At 38.2% G+C, this 19,762-nt stretch overlaps 2 protein-coding genes across 6 annotated transcripts in view; one reads left to right on the top strand and one right to left on the bottom strand.

Moving 5' to 3' along the window:
- Positions 1 to 796: 796 nt before the first annotated feature.
- commd8 (COMM domain containing 8) lies at positions 797 to 5,524 on the bottom strand. Its single transcript, XM_053620907.1, has 5 exons — positions 5,303 to 5,524; positions 4,808 to 4,963; positions 2,614 to 2,766; positions 2,006 to 2,161; positions 797 to 1,891 (listed from the first exon to the last, which is right to left on the bottom strand). Exons 1-5 carry the CDS (start codon positions 5,507 to 5,509, stop codon positions 1,871 to 1,873), a joined length of 693 nt encoding a protein of 230 aa, XP_053476882.1. The 5' UTR covers positions 5,510 to 5,524; the 3' UTR covers positions 797 to 1,870.
- atp10d (ATPase phospholipid transporting 10D) overlaps positions 4,903 to 19,762 on the top strand; it is a 45,947-nt gene continuing 31,087 nt past the window's right edge. For 2 of the 5 annotated variants that reach the window (XM_053620900.1, XM_053620903.1), the window contains exons 1-3: positions 8,307 to 8,808; positions 10,190 to 10,560; positions 18,782 to 18,976. In XM_053620900.1, the coding sequence (XP_053476875.1) occupies positions 10,271 to 10,560; positions 18,782 to 18,976 (485 nt within the window). In that variant the 5' untranslated portion in view covers positions 8,307 to 8,808; positions 10,190 to 10,270. Of the gene's footprint in view, positions 4,984 to 8,305; positions 8,809 to 10,189; positions 10,561 to 18,781; positions 18,977 to 19,762 lie in introns of those variants that run through there. The other 3 variants (XM_053620901.1, XM_053620902.1, XM_053620904.1) reach the window with 3 other exon arrangements.

The following is a 19,762-nucleotide window of genomic DNA, read 5'->3' on the forward strand; positions in this document are numbered from 1 at the left end:
ATTTGAGTCAACCCTTCTCAATTATATTAAGCTTGAATCATATTCACTGTGAAATGTGTGGTACCCAGGATCACCTCAAAAACAAAAGAGAAAGGCCAAAATGCAGACAGGATCTAACCAACCTGTTGTTATTTCTTCAGGCTTCATTTGTGCCTTTGAATTAAAATTGTGATGATTTTACAGGGTCAAGCAGAAAGCAAGAGTGAAAATCTGCAGTGAATGAACTTTTCTGGAGAACAATATTAGCTCTAGGTTTCCAAAATGACATGGTTAGTTGAGCTTTTACGATGTTCTATATTAACATTATAGATATCGCATAGGCATGCTAGTAGCTAATAGAAGAACATTCCAGTATATCAGTGACAATCTATGACTTGGAGAGGATTATCCATGTAATTAATTCTCAGTGAGGTAACTGTACTTCTGCTCTTTAGTAAGTAAGAAAGGCCTCTCAGTTATTGAAACATGATCCAGAACAGACACAGACACCCAGAGTTACGGCATATTAAGCATGTCTGTACACTTACTGATTTAACACTACATACACAAAACATACTATTAAGATTTAAGTAAAAAATATTTGATGACTGGGGATCACAGAAGAGGCCAAAAAAAAAATGCTGTTGATGGTCTCATTTAAAGCTGTTTATATAGCATAAATGTGAACTGAATTCATGCTTTTTATCTTTGTGCTCCCATGCTGATGGGGATGTGTGGTACAGGAACATATGTGAGACCAATGGGTGTATGTGTGTACGTGTGCTTGTTATGAACACAGCACAGTCGTTCTAAGGAATCCTCTTAAACCATGAGAAACCTCAAAGGATTCAAATAAAATATTTCACCAAACCACTGCACTGATGTTATTTGTCGTAGTGCTACGGAGAACACTTCTTAGAAGACACTGCTGTAGCATGGCAGCTTCCCATCCTCATGTATGACCTTTACAGTACCTCTCAAGAGCCCTTTGAAACGAGTACTTTACTTTCACTTACAGATCTTGAGTAAGAGTGAGAAGATTCAGCTGCTCTAAGCTGAGCAGCCCATCTGTGCAGCATGAAGCAAATGGATGAAGGGTGGAACAAAAAAGAAAAAGCAGTTTATTTAATAATCGATTCTTTCCCCCATCACACACTCACACAGCCAGGGCTCTCCATAGGGGTGGGCAAATGGACCGAACTGACAGTTAATTGAAACTGAAAGACTTTGCTAAACCAGGGAGGGGAAACGATGAGGAAAATTCAAATCAGATAGACTCTGTTCTCATTAATTATTATCTGTTACAGGCTCTGCTCACATTAATTATTATATGTTACTCCTGAATGAGCAGTGCTATTATCTACCAGGACCTTTCACTGTGTTGGCTGCGTTAATGTGCATTAATTTCAATCTTCAATAATCAACGTGTTAATTTGAACAGTGCTCAACTCTATACATCATCTTCCATATGCAGTCACACTTTTAGAACAGGACATGGTATGTAACCTTGTTTGTATTTTTGATTTCTTTTTTTAAAAAGGCATGGGGAATTTGGAGAATATTGTTACATAATCAAGCTCCTGATGTCTCATTAAAAACAAAAATAAAGAGAGAAGCAAATATTCAGTTATGTCAGTCCATATGCAATGCTGTTAAACATAATGGTCTGAACTTCATTCAACATCATACAACCAACTGAGGCTCTGAGTTACAGCTGTTTACTGAGGTGACCTCCACATACACTAGGCTCAATACACACTAATTCTAATACACACATTCATCCTAGTGTTTCTTTTTCCCGTTTGCACAGTAGCATCGTCCTATAAAAGCCCCGCATTTCCTCATTCCTTAGGCATGTCCTTGCACATCCACAGCTCTTCATGTGCTCCATTCATTTCATCTGCAGGACCACCTATGAGAGTACAAAGTGTGTTAGAGGAGAGATCAGTGCATGCATAAACATGCTAGTGTGCAGCAGTGACTAATAAAATTATGAGATTTGGTGCATGTGAGAGAAAGAGGGTACCTTATTAGCAGCCTCCAATGAAGTGATGAGTGTGTTTAGCTCTTCTTTGCTCATTTCTATGTTTACAGCTCTCTGGATTCCGTTCTCTGTCAGGTCGAGACAGAGGTTCAGTAGAGGAGTGTTTAGAGAAGACAGCTTATCGCTGGATAATGCAAGCTGAACAAAAAAAAAAACAAGGATGAGAATGAAAAAGAAAGCATTTTGATCAACCAAATCACCACCGTAACTAGCAAGGCTAGAAATGCACCACCCCCATTTTGTTCCATTTTCTACATAACCCTAATATCAGAATGCTGGGTATTGGCTGATTCCCAATACTGATATTCTCTTAGTAACCACGCAAGAAGATTGTACTCTTCTGCTGTAAAGTTATGCAAAACATCAGAGCCACAGGGACAGCATGCTTTAAAATTATGTGTCTCCAATGTACATGTACAATATCTGTGTTACGTCTGTCAACATTGAATGATTTCATGACATAAAATAGGTCAGTGATTCAGATTAATCAGATAGCGATCCAGCCTCCTAGGAGAGTATCAGTCCTGATAGCAATAGTCAATATTTTGTCGGTGCATCCCTAGACAGGACAACTTTGCACTGTTGTGTACTTTTAGCTGCCAGTTGAAGTCATCTAGTTGTGTACTGCAGATTCTGTTGGTTCTGTCCACCAGCGCTTGCCTGATCTCCTCCTGCCTGGCATGCACACACTGCTGAACAGCCTCCGCATGTACAGATTCCAGATCACCCAGCAATTCCTGTACCTACACACACACACATACACACCAAATGCACCAAAAATAAAAAAATGCATGAGTTACTGTGTTTAAGAGCTCAACATTTAATATGAAGGATATGCAAACCACACCCCACATTGAGAACCACATTGTTTACATCCTAATGAAATGGGATTAGTCCTGGATATTTTCTACATACATTTTGTATAGTCATAATATACAAAGTGATACACAATATGGCCAAAACTATGTGGACACCTGACCATCTCACCCATAAGTGGGTCTTTCCCAAACTGTTGTCACAAAAGCCCTGTGCAATGTCACAACAGAGGTCTGTGATATTTATCGTCAATTTGCATGGGATAAGCGATTTCTGTAGAAATTGCAGAGATGGCCGTGTCTTCATCGTTTACGTGCTGACGATCCATCACGTCAGCTCAGTGCGTCATACGTAACGGGGTACTGCACCACTACTGTTTGATAATACAAGAGACCACCACTGAAGCAAAAGAAAGGCTGCAACTGAAACTTTATGCTTAGTTTCATTTTGGGGAGAACGTCAGTATAAAACACCGTTTGAACAAACAGTACATAATCATTACATGTTGGAGGAGATGTTTTTGGAAGTTTACATTTACAGAGATTTGGCAGACGCCCTTATCCAGAGCGACTTACATTTATTTATTTATTTTATACATCTGAGCAATTGAGGGTTAAGTTCCGCGCTTAAGGGCCGAACAGTGACAGCTTGGGGTGCTGGAGTTTGAACTCATGACCTTCCGATCAGTAGTCCAATGTCTTAACCACTGAGCTACCACTGTTTGCGATAAATGTCCCTCTGTCAAAGTGGTGTTTGGCGACTGAACTTAATGTCGAGCACGAATCAACTACCTAAAAAAATACAGAGTGTGCACATTTGCACAGGATTACTTTAAACTGGGGTTATTTTTACAGGCTGTTTTATAGAAGGTGAAAGATGCTGTAATCTTCACCGGCTCAGTAATGCACAGTCTATGGAAAAAAACACTGACATGAAGCTCTGGTAATTATTACATTACCCCACCTCCCCATATAAACTAGTCCTGTCTGAACGGCCCTAAAGTTGAAAGCACACAATTGTACAGAATGTCTATGTAGGTTGTATGTAGCATTATGATTTCCCTTCACAGGAAATAAGGGGCCCAAATAGATACGGTTTCCCAAGGTTGGCGTGTAAGAATCTGAGTGACCCGAGCCCTGACCTCAACCCCACTAAACACCTTTGGGATGAACTGGAATGCAGACTGTGCCCCAGACTAGGGATGGGCAATATCTTATAGTTTGCGATATACCGGTAGAAATTCTCTCCACAATAAGAATTACTCTTCCCGCGATAATAACGATAAAGCCTAGTTGATGACGTATTTCTGTGTATGATAGTGTGCGGCCCATTCGCAGCTCACGTGCAGAGTGAAAACAAGTATGGCGGAAGGCGAACGTAAAGCTGAGGAGGAGTTTATTGCAAAACAAGGAGCTACCACTACAATCTGGAACTGGTTTGGTTTCAGAAAATCAGTTTTACTTTTAGATCAATGTTTGTGTTTCTGAGGCTCTCAAGACTGAAAGAAGATATCACTTGTAGCCAAAGACAGTGGTGCATGGTACTATATTACCATACTACTATAAATACCAGAAAATATCGTGAAAGAGTTTTAAGTCCATATCGCCCATCCCTACCCCAGACCTCATCACCAAAAATCAGTGCCTGTCCTCATTAATGCTTTTGCAGTTTAATTGTATTTTTAAAAAAATAATAAAGAAAGAAAGAAAAAGCACATATAGGTGTGATTGGTCAGGCGTTGAACTTATAGTTTGTGTAAACATAATTTAAGCCCTAAAATAATTAGCTGATGTCTACTTTTATTATTATTGCTGTTTTTCTTTATATTATTTGTATATATTTTTTTCTGTGTACTGCTTATTTTGTGTACAGTGCTTTGAGATGCTGATTTTAAAAGTGGTCTATAAAATAAAGTTTATTATTATTATTAGTCACTGCCCTTAACATGTAAACATTCAGATACTTAACCTCCTGATCTGAGCATTTCCTCCCAACAGCGACTCGGAAGAAGTAGTTTAGTGAGCTGATCAGTTCTCCCCACTCCAGCAGACTCCATGTGACAGCATACTCTATGTGCTTTGGGTGACTCCGACCACAGAGCCCATCCACCACCCTGTGCAAGAGCTGGACAAACAGTAACGACAGTAAGTGTATTCATCACACGCATAACATGATAATTCATCAAATTACTTGTTTATTTATTTATTATTTAAAGCCACTGTCTTTAGCGATACATCACTAGACCAGACTCTTATCTAGACTCGTCTAGTGAGTCTTTTGTCGCGGTTATACACAATGAGTTTGGTCACCTGATTTATTATTGATGTTGCATGCTAGTTAAAACGTTAATTTTTTTTTCCACCAAACGCACTGTCTGCACCGATATATTTATACACGTCACAAGATGATGCACGTACAATTACTGACTTTATATAACAACACACAGTTCGCCTTGTTACCTACTTTAGGACACTCTGTTGGAGATATTTTATCGAGCAATTTGAGCATAGTGACTAGCAGGTCCTCTTTCCTCCACACATCAGCTGACACGCATGTCATATGACTGAAGCCCATAGAGCCGTGTTGCCAGTTTTCTCGTGTCGCTCTTCTACGCTGTGGGTTTGGGAAGTGCGATTTGCATCCATTATACTGTATTTCACTGTATTTCATATGTCACCTTGAGATATAATAATTTGCTTACTTCCATACCACATATCAGCTGATAGCAAAAAAAATTGAAACGTTAATCCAAAACAAATAGTCAACTGGTCTAGTTATTTTCATGACAATTCTTAATTTATGACAATGTCCGTAACCAAACGAGATTTTAGGAAATCACAGAAAGGTCACACAAGCTATTGGGTTTTTCATAAGGCTTCGTTAGAAATGTGGAATGATATACTTTTTCAATATTAAGGTTGTGTAGAGGTTGACAGGAGGTTTCGGTTCTGGTTTTATGGACCGTTTTTTGACAATAGAGCTACGTTTGTTTGACAGACCTGGCAACCCTACTTTTGAGGTACATTGATAAAACAGATTAAACCCGGAAGCACGTGCGGAATTTCAAGCTAAAAGTCTTCTGTCTATGACAAGAAAAAGTCATCACTGAGCTCAAACTGTCAGCTATCGGATCCTTGTACTGTAATGACCAATTTTATTGACAGTCAATACATGGTTACTGGAATTGAATTTGACTCTTGGCCCCTCTTGGGGGAGTTTAACCTCCATTCCCGTGTTTCTGCTGTACAAACATATCACACATTATGAAGGGCTTTATAAAAGTCTCATGAATTCATTTAAAGGTTTTACACAGGAAACACATGAAATGTGCACTGGAATGAATAAAGAACCAATGCTTTTGGCAGTGGGATGGTAAGCATTTGTCAACTGAAAGACAGACTGTTTCTGTAGAATTCGAATTCATTTTGTTGCTACCATCATGAGTTACATTATCAATAAAGATTAGTGAGCCTGTTCCAGGAGCAGTCATGCAAGCCCAAGCCATGACACTACCTCCACAATGCTTGACTGATGAGCTTCTATGTTTTGGATCATGAGCAGATCCAGTTTTTCTCCACACTTTGGTATTTCCACCACTGTGGTAGAGGTTAATCTTGGTTCCAGAACTTTTGTGGATCATCTCTGTATTTCTTTGTGAATTCCAATCTGGCCTTCATATTCTTAATGCCGATGAGTGGTTTGCATCTTGTATATTGCATCTTGCATCTTGGCCTCTATATTTCTGCACATGCACATGAAGTCTTCTTCAAAAGTTGGATTGTGGTACGTTCACCCCTGCCCTGTGGAGGTTGTTGGTGAAGTTGCTGATTTGTTTTATTTTTCCCCACAGTTCTTACAATGTTTCTTTCATCAACTGCTGTTGCTTTTCTTTGTCAACCTCTTCCATGTCTGGTCGTTAGTGTTTTTTCCTTTTTCAGGACATTCCAAGTTGTTTTATTGGCCATTCCCAATGCTGACACCATGGCTCTAATTCATTTTCTTTCTTTTCTCAGCTTCAAAATGGTTTGCTTTTCTCCTATAGACAGCTCTCTGGTCCTCATTTTGGTTTATCCTTTTTAACAACAAGTTCAGTCTTCACACATGACACCCATGACTCAAACCAAGAGTAGTCATTCAGAGCTATTAATTCTTTAAAGAATCAATTTAACAGGGCATACCTGGTAACAAGAAACACCTGTCAGTCACATGCTTCAAATATTTTTGATCACTTGAAAAAATGGGTGGGTTCAAACAAAATATGCCATGTTTTAAGTTCAACACATCTAGATGTAAATATCAGGAAAGGAAAGATGAAATTCAGATCTCATGTTCTTTTTTTAATCTAACCCAAATGTCTTCAACATATAGTGAAAACATTGTTTATCTCTCATTAAAATATGAGATTCATATTATTCATACACAATAAAAGAAGAAACTGCAGTGCAGGCTGACTTACAGCAGTAATAAAGTACATGTAGTACAAAGGTTTAATCTACAAGGGAGATTAAATGCATTAAATGCAATACATTAAGTTTCCAGACAAACAGGACATGTCGGACAAAGGTCGTCCATCATCTGTGCAAGCAGCATGCTTCCCAGAAGTGTAGTATGCTGCACGTTTACTATATCTACATAAAAGTACAGACATATTGGAGCAGTGGTTGGCCCCGGGGGGCCTCAACAATTTGGTTTAAAAAAAAAATAAACACATGATTTTTTAAAAACATTATATATATATATATATATATATATATATATATATATATATATATATATATATATGCACATTACTATAACATGTTATTTGTAACAATACATATTAAAATCTCATTTGCTATACCTAACTCCCTTTTGCAACAACTTACTTGCGAGAGTCTGGCTTTTCCACTTTAAAAACACTTAAAACAAAACACAGAGCACGTCTACACAAGGCACTGACAGACATAAAGCCCATGTTTGACAAACTGTGTTGGAGCCACCAAGCCCATCCCTCCCACTAGTATGTTTTCTCTTTCTCACTCTCAGACAACCACCACACACACACACATCCACACACACACGCACACACACACACACAATTCCTAATGTAATGTAATGTAAGGATGTAAGATGTAATTATTAATTAAAAAAGGAAGGGATATATTCAGAAGTCTGTATTTTTAATGTGTTTTAAAGACATCTTGCAAAAGGGGGTCCTCGGTCAAATGTTAATGCCATTTGGGGGGCCTTGCCCTGGAAAAGTTTGTGAACCCCTGTATTAGAGTACAACAATATATACAATAACATGTCACATATGTCATAGGCCTCAGAACCATTAAAAGATGATGATGATGATTATTATTAGGGGACAAGCTATTTAACAACAATGTTGTTATATGATTATAATATGCTACATGTTGTTATTTGATTATTGTTATTATTGACAAATATATGTTTACTGACTAAATTAGACGAAGTATAGACCATTTGTAAATCAGAATTGTGTGTCCAAGTCTAATGAATCACATGAAATAAGGTAAATGTGTGTGTGTGTGTGTGTGTGTGTGTGTGTGTGTGTATGTAGAATTAATATTCCATGTATTTTCAAAATATCCAGCAGTGAAAACCTAACTATCGCTATATGATGGAAATAGACAAGAGGAACTTTAGACAAGTATTCTTTTTCTTATTCTAATTCTTATCATAATAAAGCACTACTATTAAGGTGGAACTTCCCACAAATGCAAATGCCCCAGGAGGTAGATGCTGCTGCAGCTGATGAACAAAATAGCTGGTTGCAGGAGGAGATTCCTGCTGTAAAGCGGCTTCAAGTCGAAAATGTAACTAACGCCGAGAAAACTGATATATGAGCCGGGAAAACGCTCAGCCGCCCACACTGATTTTTTTTTAAAAAAACATATATCTCAGTGCGTGGACTTGATTCTCGTAAACCTCCCCTGATCGTGCGGCAGATCTGATGAGTTGAGTGGGTAAGTTTATACTGAAGCTGAGAGCTTCTTTTACAGTACCGGCAACTATGTTAGCGGGCTAGTGTTAAATTAGCCGGCCAGCTAGCAAGCGTTGTCTAGCCGAAAACTGAGCTTAAAAAGAGCCGGAGAAGGAGTATGATACGCGAAAATAATCTAAATATTAACGTGTTTTTGTTTTTTTAAGTTGGAAGATTTTCCAGGCATCATTACGCCTGGAAACTAATGCTGTTGTTTGTACAATTTTGTAAAAGATGTGCTTGTTATTATAGGCTGTACCGGTTTGCACTATCAGTTCATCTGTACCGTTAGTAGGAAGCTTTACTAATGTAATTAAAAATAAATAAATAAAATAAAACGAGTGTGTATTTCGTGTCTAAGGCTTTGTCTTATGAATATCTCGTGATTTCTACTTCATTATTTCGTGCTATTTCATACTAGAGCCCATGAGGGGAGTAAACTCAAACTGTACTTATCGTTAGCTTTTGTTTCCTCCAGCTTGACTATGTAAAGCTTGATAAACATGTCACTAAAAAGCACATCATTTCCCGAGGAGTCTCAAGACAAAACATATCTCAGAGATATAAATTCGGAAACCAGTCATAATGTTGTTTAAACTGAGATGGACTTAATCCACAGGATATCAGAAATCAGTTCAGACTGTCCCAAAACCGGAAATGAAGTAACAAAAAGTGTGTGTTGTATTATATGCCTATTTAATTGTACTGTGTGTTTGAAAAAACATAGATGGTTAATTATCTGAGTGCATGTTTAGGTTCATATAGTTCCTAATCAGTCCTGGAGGGACTAATCAACCCTCGGTTTATTTTCACATAAACACTGCATAATTTAAATGGTGGTTTTAGGAGGTGTTTTTTTCCACTTCCTTTTTTTTTTTTTTGTCAACTACATTTTGTAGCACAAAAACACAAGCATGATACTTCCAGAGCGCCATAAAGTTTACAGCTTTATTGTAAACCTTTCACAGTTAAATTAATGTCTTAGACAAACAATTCCGTTATTGCCATAATGAAAAATGAAGAATAGGTCATTTTGAGCAGAAAATATATGTATATTTTGGGCTGGTTGCTGTTTTGGCAAGATGTCGCCACCATCATTTAGAAGAAAGTCTTATTGTGAAACATTCAGCAAATTTCTGCTACAGATGATAGCTGGTCGTTAATGTTTAATGTTAAATGTGTTGAATAACTCTCTTGAGTTTGATCCAGGCAGGTGGTCAGCATGATGAAGGCTCCATCAACACAAACATGACTAGGGTGGAATGATGATTTGGAGGCTTACAGCTGTTTAGATAGTTGTGATTGCTGGTTTATGCTACTATTAAGCTAGTAGTTTTTAGTTTTATGTTTACTTGTGTGTGCAGGAAAGAACTAAAGGCTCGGCAGGAAGCAGGGGCCTGAACTGAGCCTTTCTACACCAGTCTTTGGGACCTCTTGATCCACTAATGGAGTGGTTCCATTGGTTTCGGCACGGACGGCAACAGGTGGCCTCCACAGAGTCGAAGCACGGCTGGTCCTCTGCCAATGACTCACCAGCCTCAAAAGGTGATTTAGATTCCCGGGACCACTCGCGACACAGGCTTTCAGGAAAACGAAGAACAGTGGTGGCACGATATGGTCCACACCGGGCAGAATACCAAAGCATCTCTAAAGGTTATCAAGGGAACAGTATTCGGACCACCAAGTACACCGTCCTCAGCTTCATACCCATGAATCTGTTCCAGCAGTTTCACAGGTAAAAACTCATATTTAAAGGGCTCGTATTTCACCCTTTACTTTAAAGTTATGTAAGTCGTTATAACATAATCCTTTGTAACCAGCCTTTATACTTTAGACGTAAGCATGGTTGGTTTTGTTACTGTGCCTTTAAGCCTGATATAGGTAAATGATCTCTGTTGTGTGTAACATGAGTGATAATGGAGAATGACGTATCACCACCTCCTCAAGTAAGTCACATGTGGAAGTGTATTGAATGCAGTACAACAGCAATAGTTCAATGGCTGGATGAAATAAATGACCACATTCAAATCACTTGAATGTTGACAAAATAGTGAACAACAGGCAGTTAGAATCATGGTGTCGCATGTAATGCAGAAAGTGACAACTTTTTTTTTTTTTGTATTTTGTCTCCTTAAATTTACAGACCATATATGAATTGTTTTATACTTCTACAGACTTTTGTTTCACAAAACTAGCTGATACATCTTGAATTCTTTTCATCCATTCATTCTCTTGAAAATGTACATGATGCATTATGGATTTAACTCTTTTCTGTGTGTCTGTGTTGAACCCTTTTTGAATCACATGACTTAACAACTATTAAGCTACACTCATTATTTAAATTATTTTGGTATTTTGCTTCCTTGTTTATACCGAAAGGGTGTTTGATAATATTCAAATATGATAATATCTAATAGCCAGGTTGGAGCACTATAGAGATCCAAAAACAAAATAAAACAAAAGAAAAAAAAAAAAAAGAGATATCATATGGTTACATTCACATATTTTCTGCTTTTACAAATCAGGTCAGGTTTTTAAAGGTTTAATACACTCTTATTTATATAGCTTATGAAAGATTGCTATATAGAGAAAAGTTTACAAACATTCCCCTAAACCTAATTTTAGTCTAACTGAAAATGTTGCATTACGTCCCTCATCAGGGCTGAGTGGGTAGGAGGATTCTTTTGTTTCCAATTAAGTAATATCAATCTATGTGCTAACAGTATTATAAATGCAATTGTGTTGATTTGATAACTTTATACTGAGATATTTAACACCAAAAATAACTAGGACTGGATCTAGATCCAGTGATTTAGTATTTTAGACAGGACCTGAACAATTGTGAGCCAGTAGCTATCAGTGTTCGGACATATGGCCCATAACAAAGCATATGGCCTAGTGAAGCTGGTATCTGTCCACAGCGATTGCAAGCTGGGGCAACAGATGGAAACATTTGATGGAAAGATTTGATTTTCAATGTGTGACCATTCAGAAAAAATTAAAGAGCTAGATTATTAATGCATGACCGGGAATAGTTGGAAGTGGGGCAAATGCATTCCTCCCTGTGGTTTGGGTCTCTGTAAATAACTATTCTTAATACTGGGGGTCTTTTTGTCCAAATAAATCAAGTTATAAACTTATCGATTTAAAAAAAAAAAGCCTTATTAATAAAGAGGGATACATTTAAAAAGATCTAGATATTTAGGCCCGATATTCATTTTAACAAAGGTAAGAGAGATTAGATCACCTTTCAGTGTTTTGCACTGCATGATCATATCATTCCAAATAATTTTGCTTAAATAATTCAGAGAATGATATGGTAATGTCAACCCCTAGATAATACCTTGAGATTGTGAAGGGGAGGAAAGTGAATGTTTGTTGCTGAGCTGTTGGGTTAATTATAAACAATATGCTCTTTGAGAGATTGATATTATACCCTGATGCGACTCCAAACCTCTCCAGGGTTGATTTGATGACCAGCATTAACTTTGAAGGGTTGGAGATCTACAAAAGTAAGTCGTCAGTAAATAATGACTCTTTGTGTTCCTTCCATCCTCTGAGGATCTCACTGTAGGGGTGTGTCTCATCAGCTCCCTAGGTCGTGAATCAGTATATAATGTACAAGAGTTTGGGCACTGGTAAGGACCCTGGCTCACCTCACATTGGGACACTGATAACTCAATTTCCGGTGCCATGACTATGTACTCGTGTTGTAAATCATAATTAAAAAAAAAAAAATTAAATATTACACTAGCTACTGGATTTGTTTTTTTAAATCATGAAACACTTAAGTCATTGGACTCAAACAAACTGTATATAGAACGTCAAATAAAGTTAAAAATCGTGAACGTAAGTAATAATTTTAGAGCTACAACAACGATAACAAGCTGCTTATATTTGTAGACGAAGTTGGCTGAGTGTTCAGCCCCCATTTTTCTCGAGCTGAGAGGCTTCAGAAAACATGGCATCATTTCCAGTAAGAGAACATAGTGAGTGTCGATGCTCCCTGGTTTTTGCAGTGCATTGTGGGATTTTTTTAGGGAGCGAACTTTCCAGTGTACTGGAAGGATTTTGCGATTGACAGTCCTTAAAATAGCCGACTCCCTGATCAGTGCCCTGGCTACTGAACTAGGAAGCTGGTTGAGACACACGGTAGGTCTTTGCAGCCTGCAGTGAGATGGCTATTGATTTGCAGCCTGCAGTGAGATGGCTAGTGATAGCTAGCATGAATAAGAGGGGAGAAAGTGAGAAAGAGGGCAGTAGTTTAATGATCGTGATGAATGTTGGGCCAAATTCAAACCGTGACAGGGCCATGAATATATAATTGCATTCTACCCTGTAAAGGCCCTCTCATTTTGCAAGGAAATAAGAATCTCTGGGTGATTATGGTCAATACTGGGGATATAAATAATATTAAGCAATCTTCTGATGTTAAAAAAAAAAAAAAGCCAGTTTTTATTAAACCCTGTCTGATTTGTATGAATCACAGAAGGAAGAATATTTTCCATGCGGGTGTCTAAAATATTATGCTAGTGTTTTATCAAGCAGACTCACTGGCCTGTATGAGCTTATAGCTAATGGGTCTTTGTCTTTATGTGTCATGTAAATAAATTTGAAAGTGCTTCACTAAATTCCTCAAGCAGCGAAGATAAGATGAGATCGCTTTTGTAAAACCCATACATCTGGTCCTGGGGATTTAGAATCCTGCATATTTTGGATGACTTCCTAAACGATTAGAGGTTTTTCTAGGAGTTCACAAAGCAGATGCTCTTAAAAAGACAGCAGTGAAAATCAGTTGTTTTCTCTTTTTGAGGACAGAAGTGCCCTCATGGGACTTAAGCTTGTACACTGGATGCAAATAACAGCTAAAACCTGCTAAAACCAGGCACATGCTAAAACCATCTGTCTTTGTAGTTCTGTCATAAATAAGAAGCCTTGTTTCCAAGTTCTTCTTAGTATCTGTATTCTGAGAACTTTGCAGCCTCTGGAGTATGTAAACCATCAATGTGTCTTTTTCTGAAGTTAACAAGATGGCTCTTTATCTGTCAGTTCTGCTAAGTGTTGGGCCTGGAGGTCTAGACCTACTACAATACTGTAGTTCTGAAACAGATCTTTGCAACTCTAGTCCTTTGGCATCAGGCTCCAGGACAATGCATCAGAGTCTTGGTTTGTTAATGTCATGATTCTAAAAATAAGATATGCATGGCTTAGACACAATTTTTTCAATTGTCCTGAGTTCTTTGGTTGGGACAGATGCTATATCAGACTACTGTAATTTTCGGACTATTGAGCGCACCTGAATATAAGCCGCACCCACTAACTTTAAAAAGAAAAAAAAATTTGTACATATATAGGCCGCACTTGTCTATAAGCCGCAGGTGTCCACGTTGTAACATGAGATATTTACACAGAAAGATGTTACACAGAAAGCTTTTTTTTAAACTTTTAATTAAATACGTACCGTAAATGCTTTTTTCTGAACAGTGCCTGTAACACGGCTGGTTAAAAAAAATATACAGTTGCCTACCAGGAAAAGTCATTGATCACTATCTTCATCTTCCTCCTGCGCACTAAAACTAAGTCGTCATCTTCGGTGTTGGAATTGAACAGCCACAGAATTACCGGTACTTCGTCACACACTTCCTCAGTCTCTCTTTCGTTGTCACTCTCAATGTCACTTACGTCTTGAGGCAAATTTGCCCTTGAGCTTGTGCTGTCCTCTTCATCACGCAGCAGTCCAGCCTTTCGAAACCCGTTGGTGATTGTAGATTTTTTGACACTGCTCCACGCTGTTAGGATCCACTGGCAGACTTGAGCAAAAGTTGCTCTTCGCATGCTATTTCCTTCTTCGACAGCCAGATCGATCGCCTTTAACTTGAAAGTTGCATCATATGCATTTCTTTGTGTGTTTTCCATGATGAGGGGGTGTGCATGAAGCACAAAATGACTGATCTGAAGAATTTAGTGTGAATGCGTTTGATTTAATTCGAACAGTTTCATTGGTCCATTGTGACCTGTTCGGTAATTTCATTGGTCTGATGTGACGAGGCTAAATGTTTTGGCGGCATGAAGCTCGTTAGCCCGTAAAAATCCATAAATTAGCCGCATCATTGTTTAAGCCGCAGTGTTCAAAGCGTGTGAAAAAAGTCGCGGCTTATAGTCCGGAAATTACGGTATGTCACTGCTGTGATGTAGACCTTAAGAAAAAGCCATTTAATATGGATCATTCCAACAGTTGGCTGAGTAGGACATTATTGATTTGTGCAATGTGCGGCGTACATCTGCTATGTTCTGTAATACAGTCCCTCCAGCATTTCATGATTTTGCGATCATAGAAATTAACGCAAAATCAAGCAAACTCCTCAATATTCAGAGGAGCTTGCAATATTTAAAAATTACCGCAGATTTTCCACAGATTTGAGCCAAGAAGCATCATGTAGCATCATCACAACATGCATTCAGCCAAAGCCCTCTTCAATTCATGTGCGTTGAACATGAGGACAGCTATAAGGTCTCATTTACCAATAAACATCACTGCATACAATTGCAATTTCTCCAACTCAAGTAGTTTTCCGCAAAAACAATAAACACAAAAAAAGCTCGCAAATTGCATCGCAAATTCAGAAAAATGCCACAGCAAAATCAAGCGTTTTTTGCCGCAGCTATCACAAACAACTTCACAATATCCTGTACAGACTGGTTATAGAATGTTTTATGCACCATTTGTGGCTGTAGAACGGGCGATTTAATGCCAGGAAAACATAATACAGCATATATCTTCAGAATGTCAAAAGACAGAAGCAATCATCCAAGGACAAGCTGCAGAATTTGCATTTAAGGTCAGCCAAATTCATGCTCATAGCCCTCTGTGCACAAACTGAATGGCATAGACTTAAATTGAAAGAGTTCTTGTTGAGCAGGTCTCTATCCTCTATCTGAAAGGTTTTATGTTAGTGTTTTGAAATGTAGGAAATGGAAGCAACAATTATGTATTATATTTCACATGCGTACTTTTATTAGAGTTTAGCAGGTAAATTCTTTGTCAGTAAGTGAAATGTTGCAGAAAAGGAAAAAAATTTGAATAGAGAAAAAACTACATTTAGTGTTGTGACATGTTTTTCATCATATACCGTATCTCTCATTCAACAAGCCAACAAAACAAGATAGCTGAAAAAGCGTGATGGTTGTGTTGTACTGAACTTTTTCTAACAGATGCTGTGTCTAAGGTTGTCCTAGTGTTAAACAATAAATTCTGAATAAGTGTGAAATCGCATACATGAGTATGAAATGTAATAACTTTAAGCTTTCAGTATCATAGTAAGGATTCATCCCTCAAACCCGTACAACAAATGCGGCACAGCAAACCATGAAAAGCGACTATACTTTTCTGATGCATGTTTACAAATGATTTACACATATTCTGCCTTATGTGGTTGGTACCTAAGCTTAGAAAATTCACATAGCTTGTGTGCTAAAGTGAGCATGGTCCAACGCACCTCTCCACATCCTTTACTGTTTAACTAAGGGCACTTAAAAAAAGAATTTGAAAAAGAATAGTGAAAAATAAGTCGTTGTAAGGTAAGGTTTGAGCACTTGAAACTAGTAGCTTGACTCACATGGTAGTTCTAAGGACTTGAGTGGGTAATGTGGGTTTGTCAGATTTGAATTATGTTTCATGTACTGTAATTGATCGCATGAAGCCACTCGAGAGATCAGTATTATTGAAAATAGGTGGGTCAAGCTTAGATTCATGCAAGAGAGAGGTTAAAACACTTGACATTCTAAAAGCTTGAAACGCTCTTCTTCCTTAGTCATGTCAATCGTGTGAAATGTTGTAATGTTGGTGTATTACTCACCAACTCACTTCCAACTTTCACACAGTCGACTCAGTGTATATTTGAACCAGAGTGTAATTGTCAAACTGGGACTGGCTATAAGTACAATATATAGTGGTGCTTGAAAGTTTGTGAACCCTTTAGAATTTTCTATATTTCTGAATACATATGACCTAAAAGTAGACAAAGAGAACCCAATTAAACAAATGAGACAAGAATATTATACTTGATAATTTATTTATTAAGGAAAATCATCTAATATTACACTCTGTGAGTGGAAAAAGTATGTGAACCTCTAGGATTAGCAGGCAATTAGAAGGTGAAATTAGAGCCAGGTGTTTTCAATCCATGGGATGACAGTCAGGTTTGACTGAGCACCCTGTTTTATTTAAAGAACGGTGTTCTGTTAAAGACTGATCTTCACAACATGTTTGTGGAAGTGTATCAGAAACAATGGAGATTTCTGATGACCTCAGAAAAAACAGTTATTGATGCTCATTAGGCTGAGTTTGAGCTCCACCAATCCACAGTCAGACAGATTGTGTACAAATAGAGGAAATTCAACACTATTACGCTCCCCAGGAGTGGTCAACCAACAAAGATCACTCCAAGAGCAAGACATGTAATAGTCCCCAAGCTCGCAAAGGAATCCAGGGTAACTTCCAGTCAACTAAAGAAATCGGAATTGGGTCACTTGAACCATGTAGTGTAAATGCGGCCTTGTAAATCCTACCCGATGTAAATCCTACCCTTATGGATAATGAATAAAGAATTAACAAAGCTGTAGCAAGTGATGTGTCCATAGCCCAGATATATCTGCCTTGTAAGCAATATTTATCACCTCAGTGTCTGGACAGACCAAGCTGCTATAGACTGAGTAGGCGGCCTTATTGAAACTTACTGTAGGTAGTTATGTAAAGGTTTTCATGATAATGATTTATAGTCAGTCATTTTTATCCTTACCCTAATTTGCATGTATGGACTGTAGGGATTGGAGCTGTAAACATTTCTCATTTGAAACAAAGCTATGTTTTCCCTGATTACTTTTATTCAGACAGGCTTCTGATGTCACAGCTGGACAGATGCAAATGGTGGAGCTAACACAGAATCACGTTAAGGTTATAACACAGTAGGAAAGTAGAGAGGTCCTTTAGTCACAGCGGAATGGTTGCTGTCTGAGTACATCAGCACATCCAGAAAGTGTTCATCCTCCGGTGATTAATTCTCTTTTAGCTGCCTTGCAACATCAAATTAGTATTCATTCTCTTTGTTTTAGTAATCTGAATTAGGACTCGTTTTTAATTAGTGAGAGCTCACATTACATAAATAATAAATGTCTCTGACATAATAATAAAGTGGAAAATGTGTGGCACAACCCAGATACTACCAAGATCAGACAAGAAGGGCACTTGTCAGAGAAACATCCAAGAGTCAACTACAACCATGAAGGGATTACAGAGCTCACTAGCTGAAATAGGATAACCTGTGCAAAGCTTAATATAATCAGCTCATCACAGAGCCACCCTCTATGAAAGAGTGGCAAGAAGGAAGCCACTTCTGAGAAAGGCCAGCAAATCTGAGAGATTTGGGACAAATATTTTGTAGTCTGATGAGACTAAACTTGAGCCATTTGGTCTAAATATACAAGCATGAATCCATGCATATTTTGTGCAACCAAATACAGCCAAGCACCAATAACAGGTAACACAATTCCTGTGATTAAGCACAGTGGTGGTAGCATCATGCTCTAGGGTTGCTTTTTAGCCGGAGGTACTAGAAAGCTTGTTGCCATCACAGGCGGCATAGCTGGAGCCAAATTGTTGGAGAACCTGTTCCAGTCAGCCAGACATTGGCATTTAGTATATGTTCAAAAATGCATGTTCCAAAAGGGAAAAAACTACAAAGGAATGGTTTGAAAAAAGAAGGTTTGTGTTTTGAAATGGCCAAAGTCAAAACCCAGACTTAAATCCAATTGAAAATCTGTGGCTTGATCTGGAAGTTGCTGAAAAAAGACAATTCACAGTGAGTCAGTTGGTATATGAAAAATGAGTAAGAATCACTGTATGAAGTCAAAGCCCAGACTTTAATCCAAGTGAATTTTTTTTTTTTTTTTTTCTACAGAGCGGCAAACCTGTACTTCCTGTTCCTGGTGTTGCTGAACTGGGTTCCAGTGGTGGAGGCCTTTCAGAAGGAGATTACCATGATCCCTCTCATTGTCGTGCTCACTGTCATCGCCTTCAAAGATGCCATAGAAGACTACAGGCGCTACTGCTATGACCAGAGGATAAACAACAATCTCACACACGTGTACAGTGGGTCAGTATGTGGGTATATAAATGAAAATAAAAATGGATAAATCTATGATATTGCCTCCCTTTGATTTTCTTTAAAGGAAATTACAAATGTTATCATCTGCAATTTATTTGACATGAGCACATAATCTAATGCTTCTTCTAATATCTATGGCAGTATAATCTATTTGGTCAAGAAAGATAACCAAATTCAACATGAGCATTGGGTATAGCATGGCCCTTGTGGCAGTGGAAATAGTGATAATTTGGAGGATTATGGGTACTTTGCCTAGCTGTGACACACTATATGCCCTATTAGATTCAGTGTATGGCCTATGCCATAATTGCATGTGACAGGCTGCACTTTCTTTGAATGAGAATAGCTTCAGTCAGGCTTTCACACATATATAGTCAGATTTCCCGTAGTAGCGGCATTAAACGTCATTGTGTTACAGATAGGGTAATTGATATATGCTCATTCCAAATCGCCTCTGAATCTTTTATAGCACTTTGTACAAAATCCGTTGAACGAACCGTTTTACCTGATTTTTGATAGGTGGCTTTTTTTTTCCAGTCATGGCATCAGACATTGTCGTCAAATACACAGATCAGCATTATCAGTAAAAACACCTGCCTAATATTGTGTAGGTCCCCCTTGTGCCGCCAAAACAGCTCTGACTCGTCGAAACATGGACTTCACAAGACCTTTGAAGGTGTGCTGTGGTATCTTGCACCTAGACATTAGCAGCAGATCCTTTAAGTCCTGTAAGTTGCGAGGTGGTGCCTCCATGGATCGGACTTGTTTGTCCAG

This window comes from Ictalurus furcatus, chromosome 3, assembly GCF_023375685.1.
Source record: "Ictalurus furcatus strain D&B chromosome 3, Billie_1.0, whole genome shotgun sequence".
NCBI lineage: Eukaryota > Metazoa > Chordata > Actinopteri > Siluriformes > Ictaluridae > Ictalurus > Ictalurus furcatus.

Excerpts from the sequence above, each read along its gene's own strand:
- commd8 (XM_053620907.1), bottom strand. The coding sequence starts at position 5,509 with ATGAAATACAGTGAAATACAGTATAATGGATGCAAATCGCACTTCCCA. Across the intron at positions 2,767-4,807 it reads GGAAATGCTCAGATCAGGAG|GTACAGGAATTGCTGGGTGA; the intron begins GTTAAGTATCTG and ends GTGTGTGTGTAG. Across the intron at positions 1,892-2,005 it reads CATTGGAGGCTGCTAATAAG|GTGGTCCTGCAGATGAAATG; the intron begins GTACCCTCTTTC and ends GTACTCTCATAG.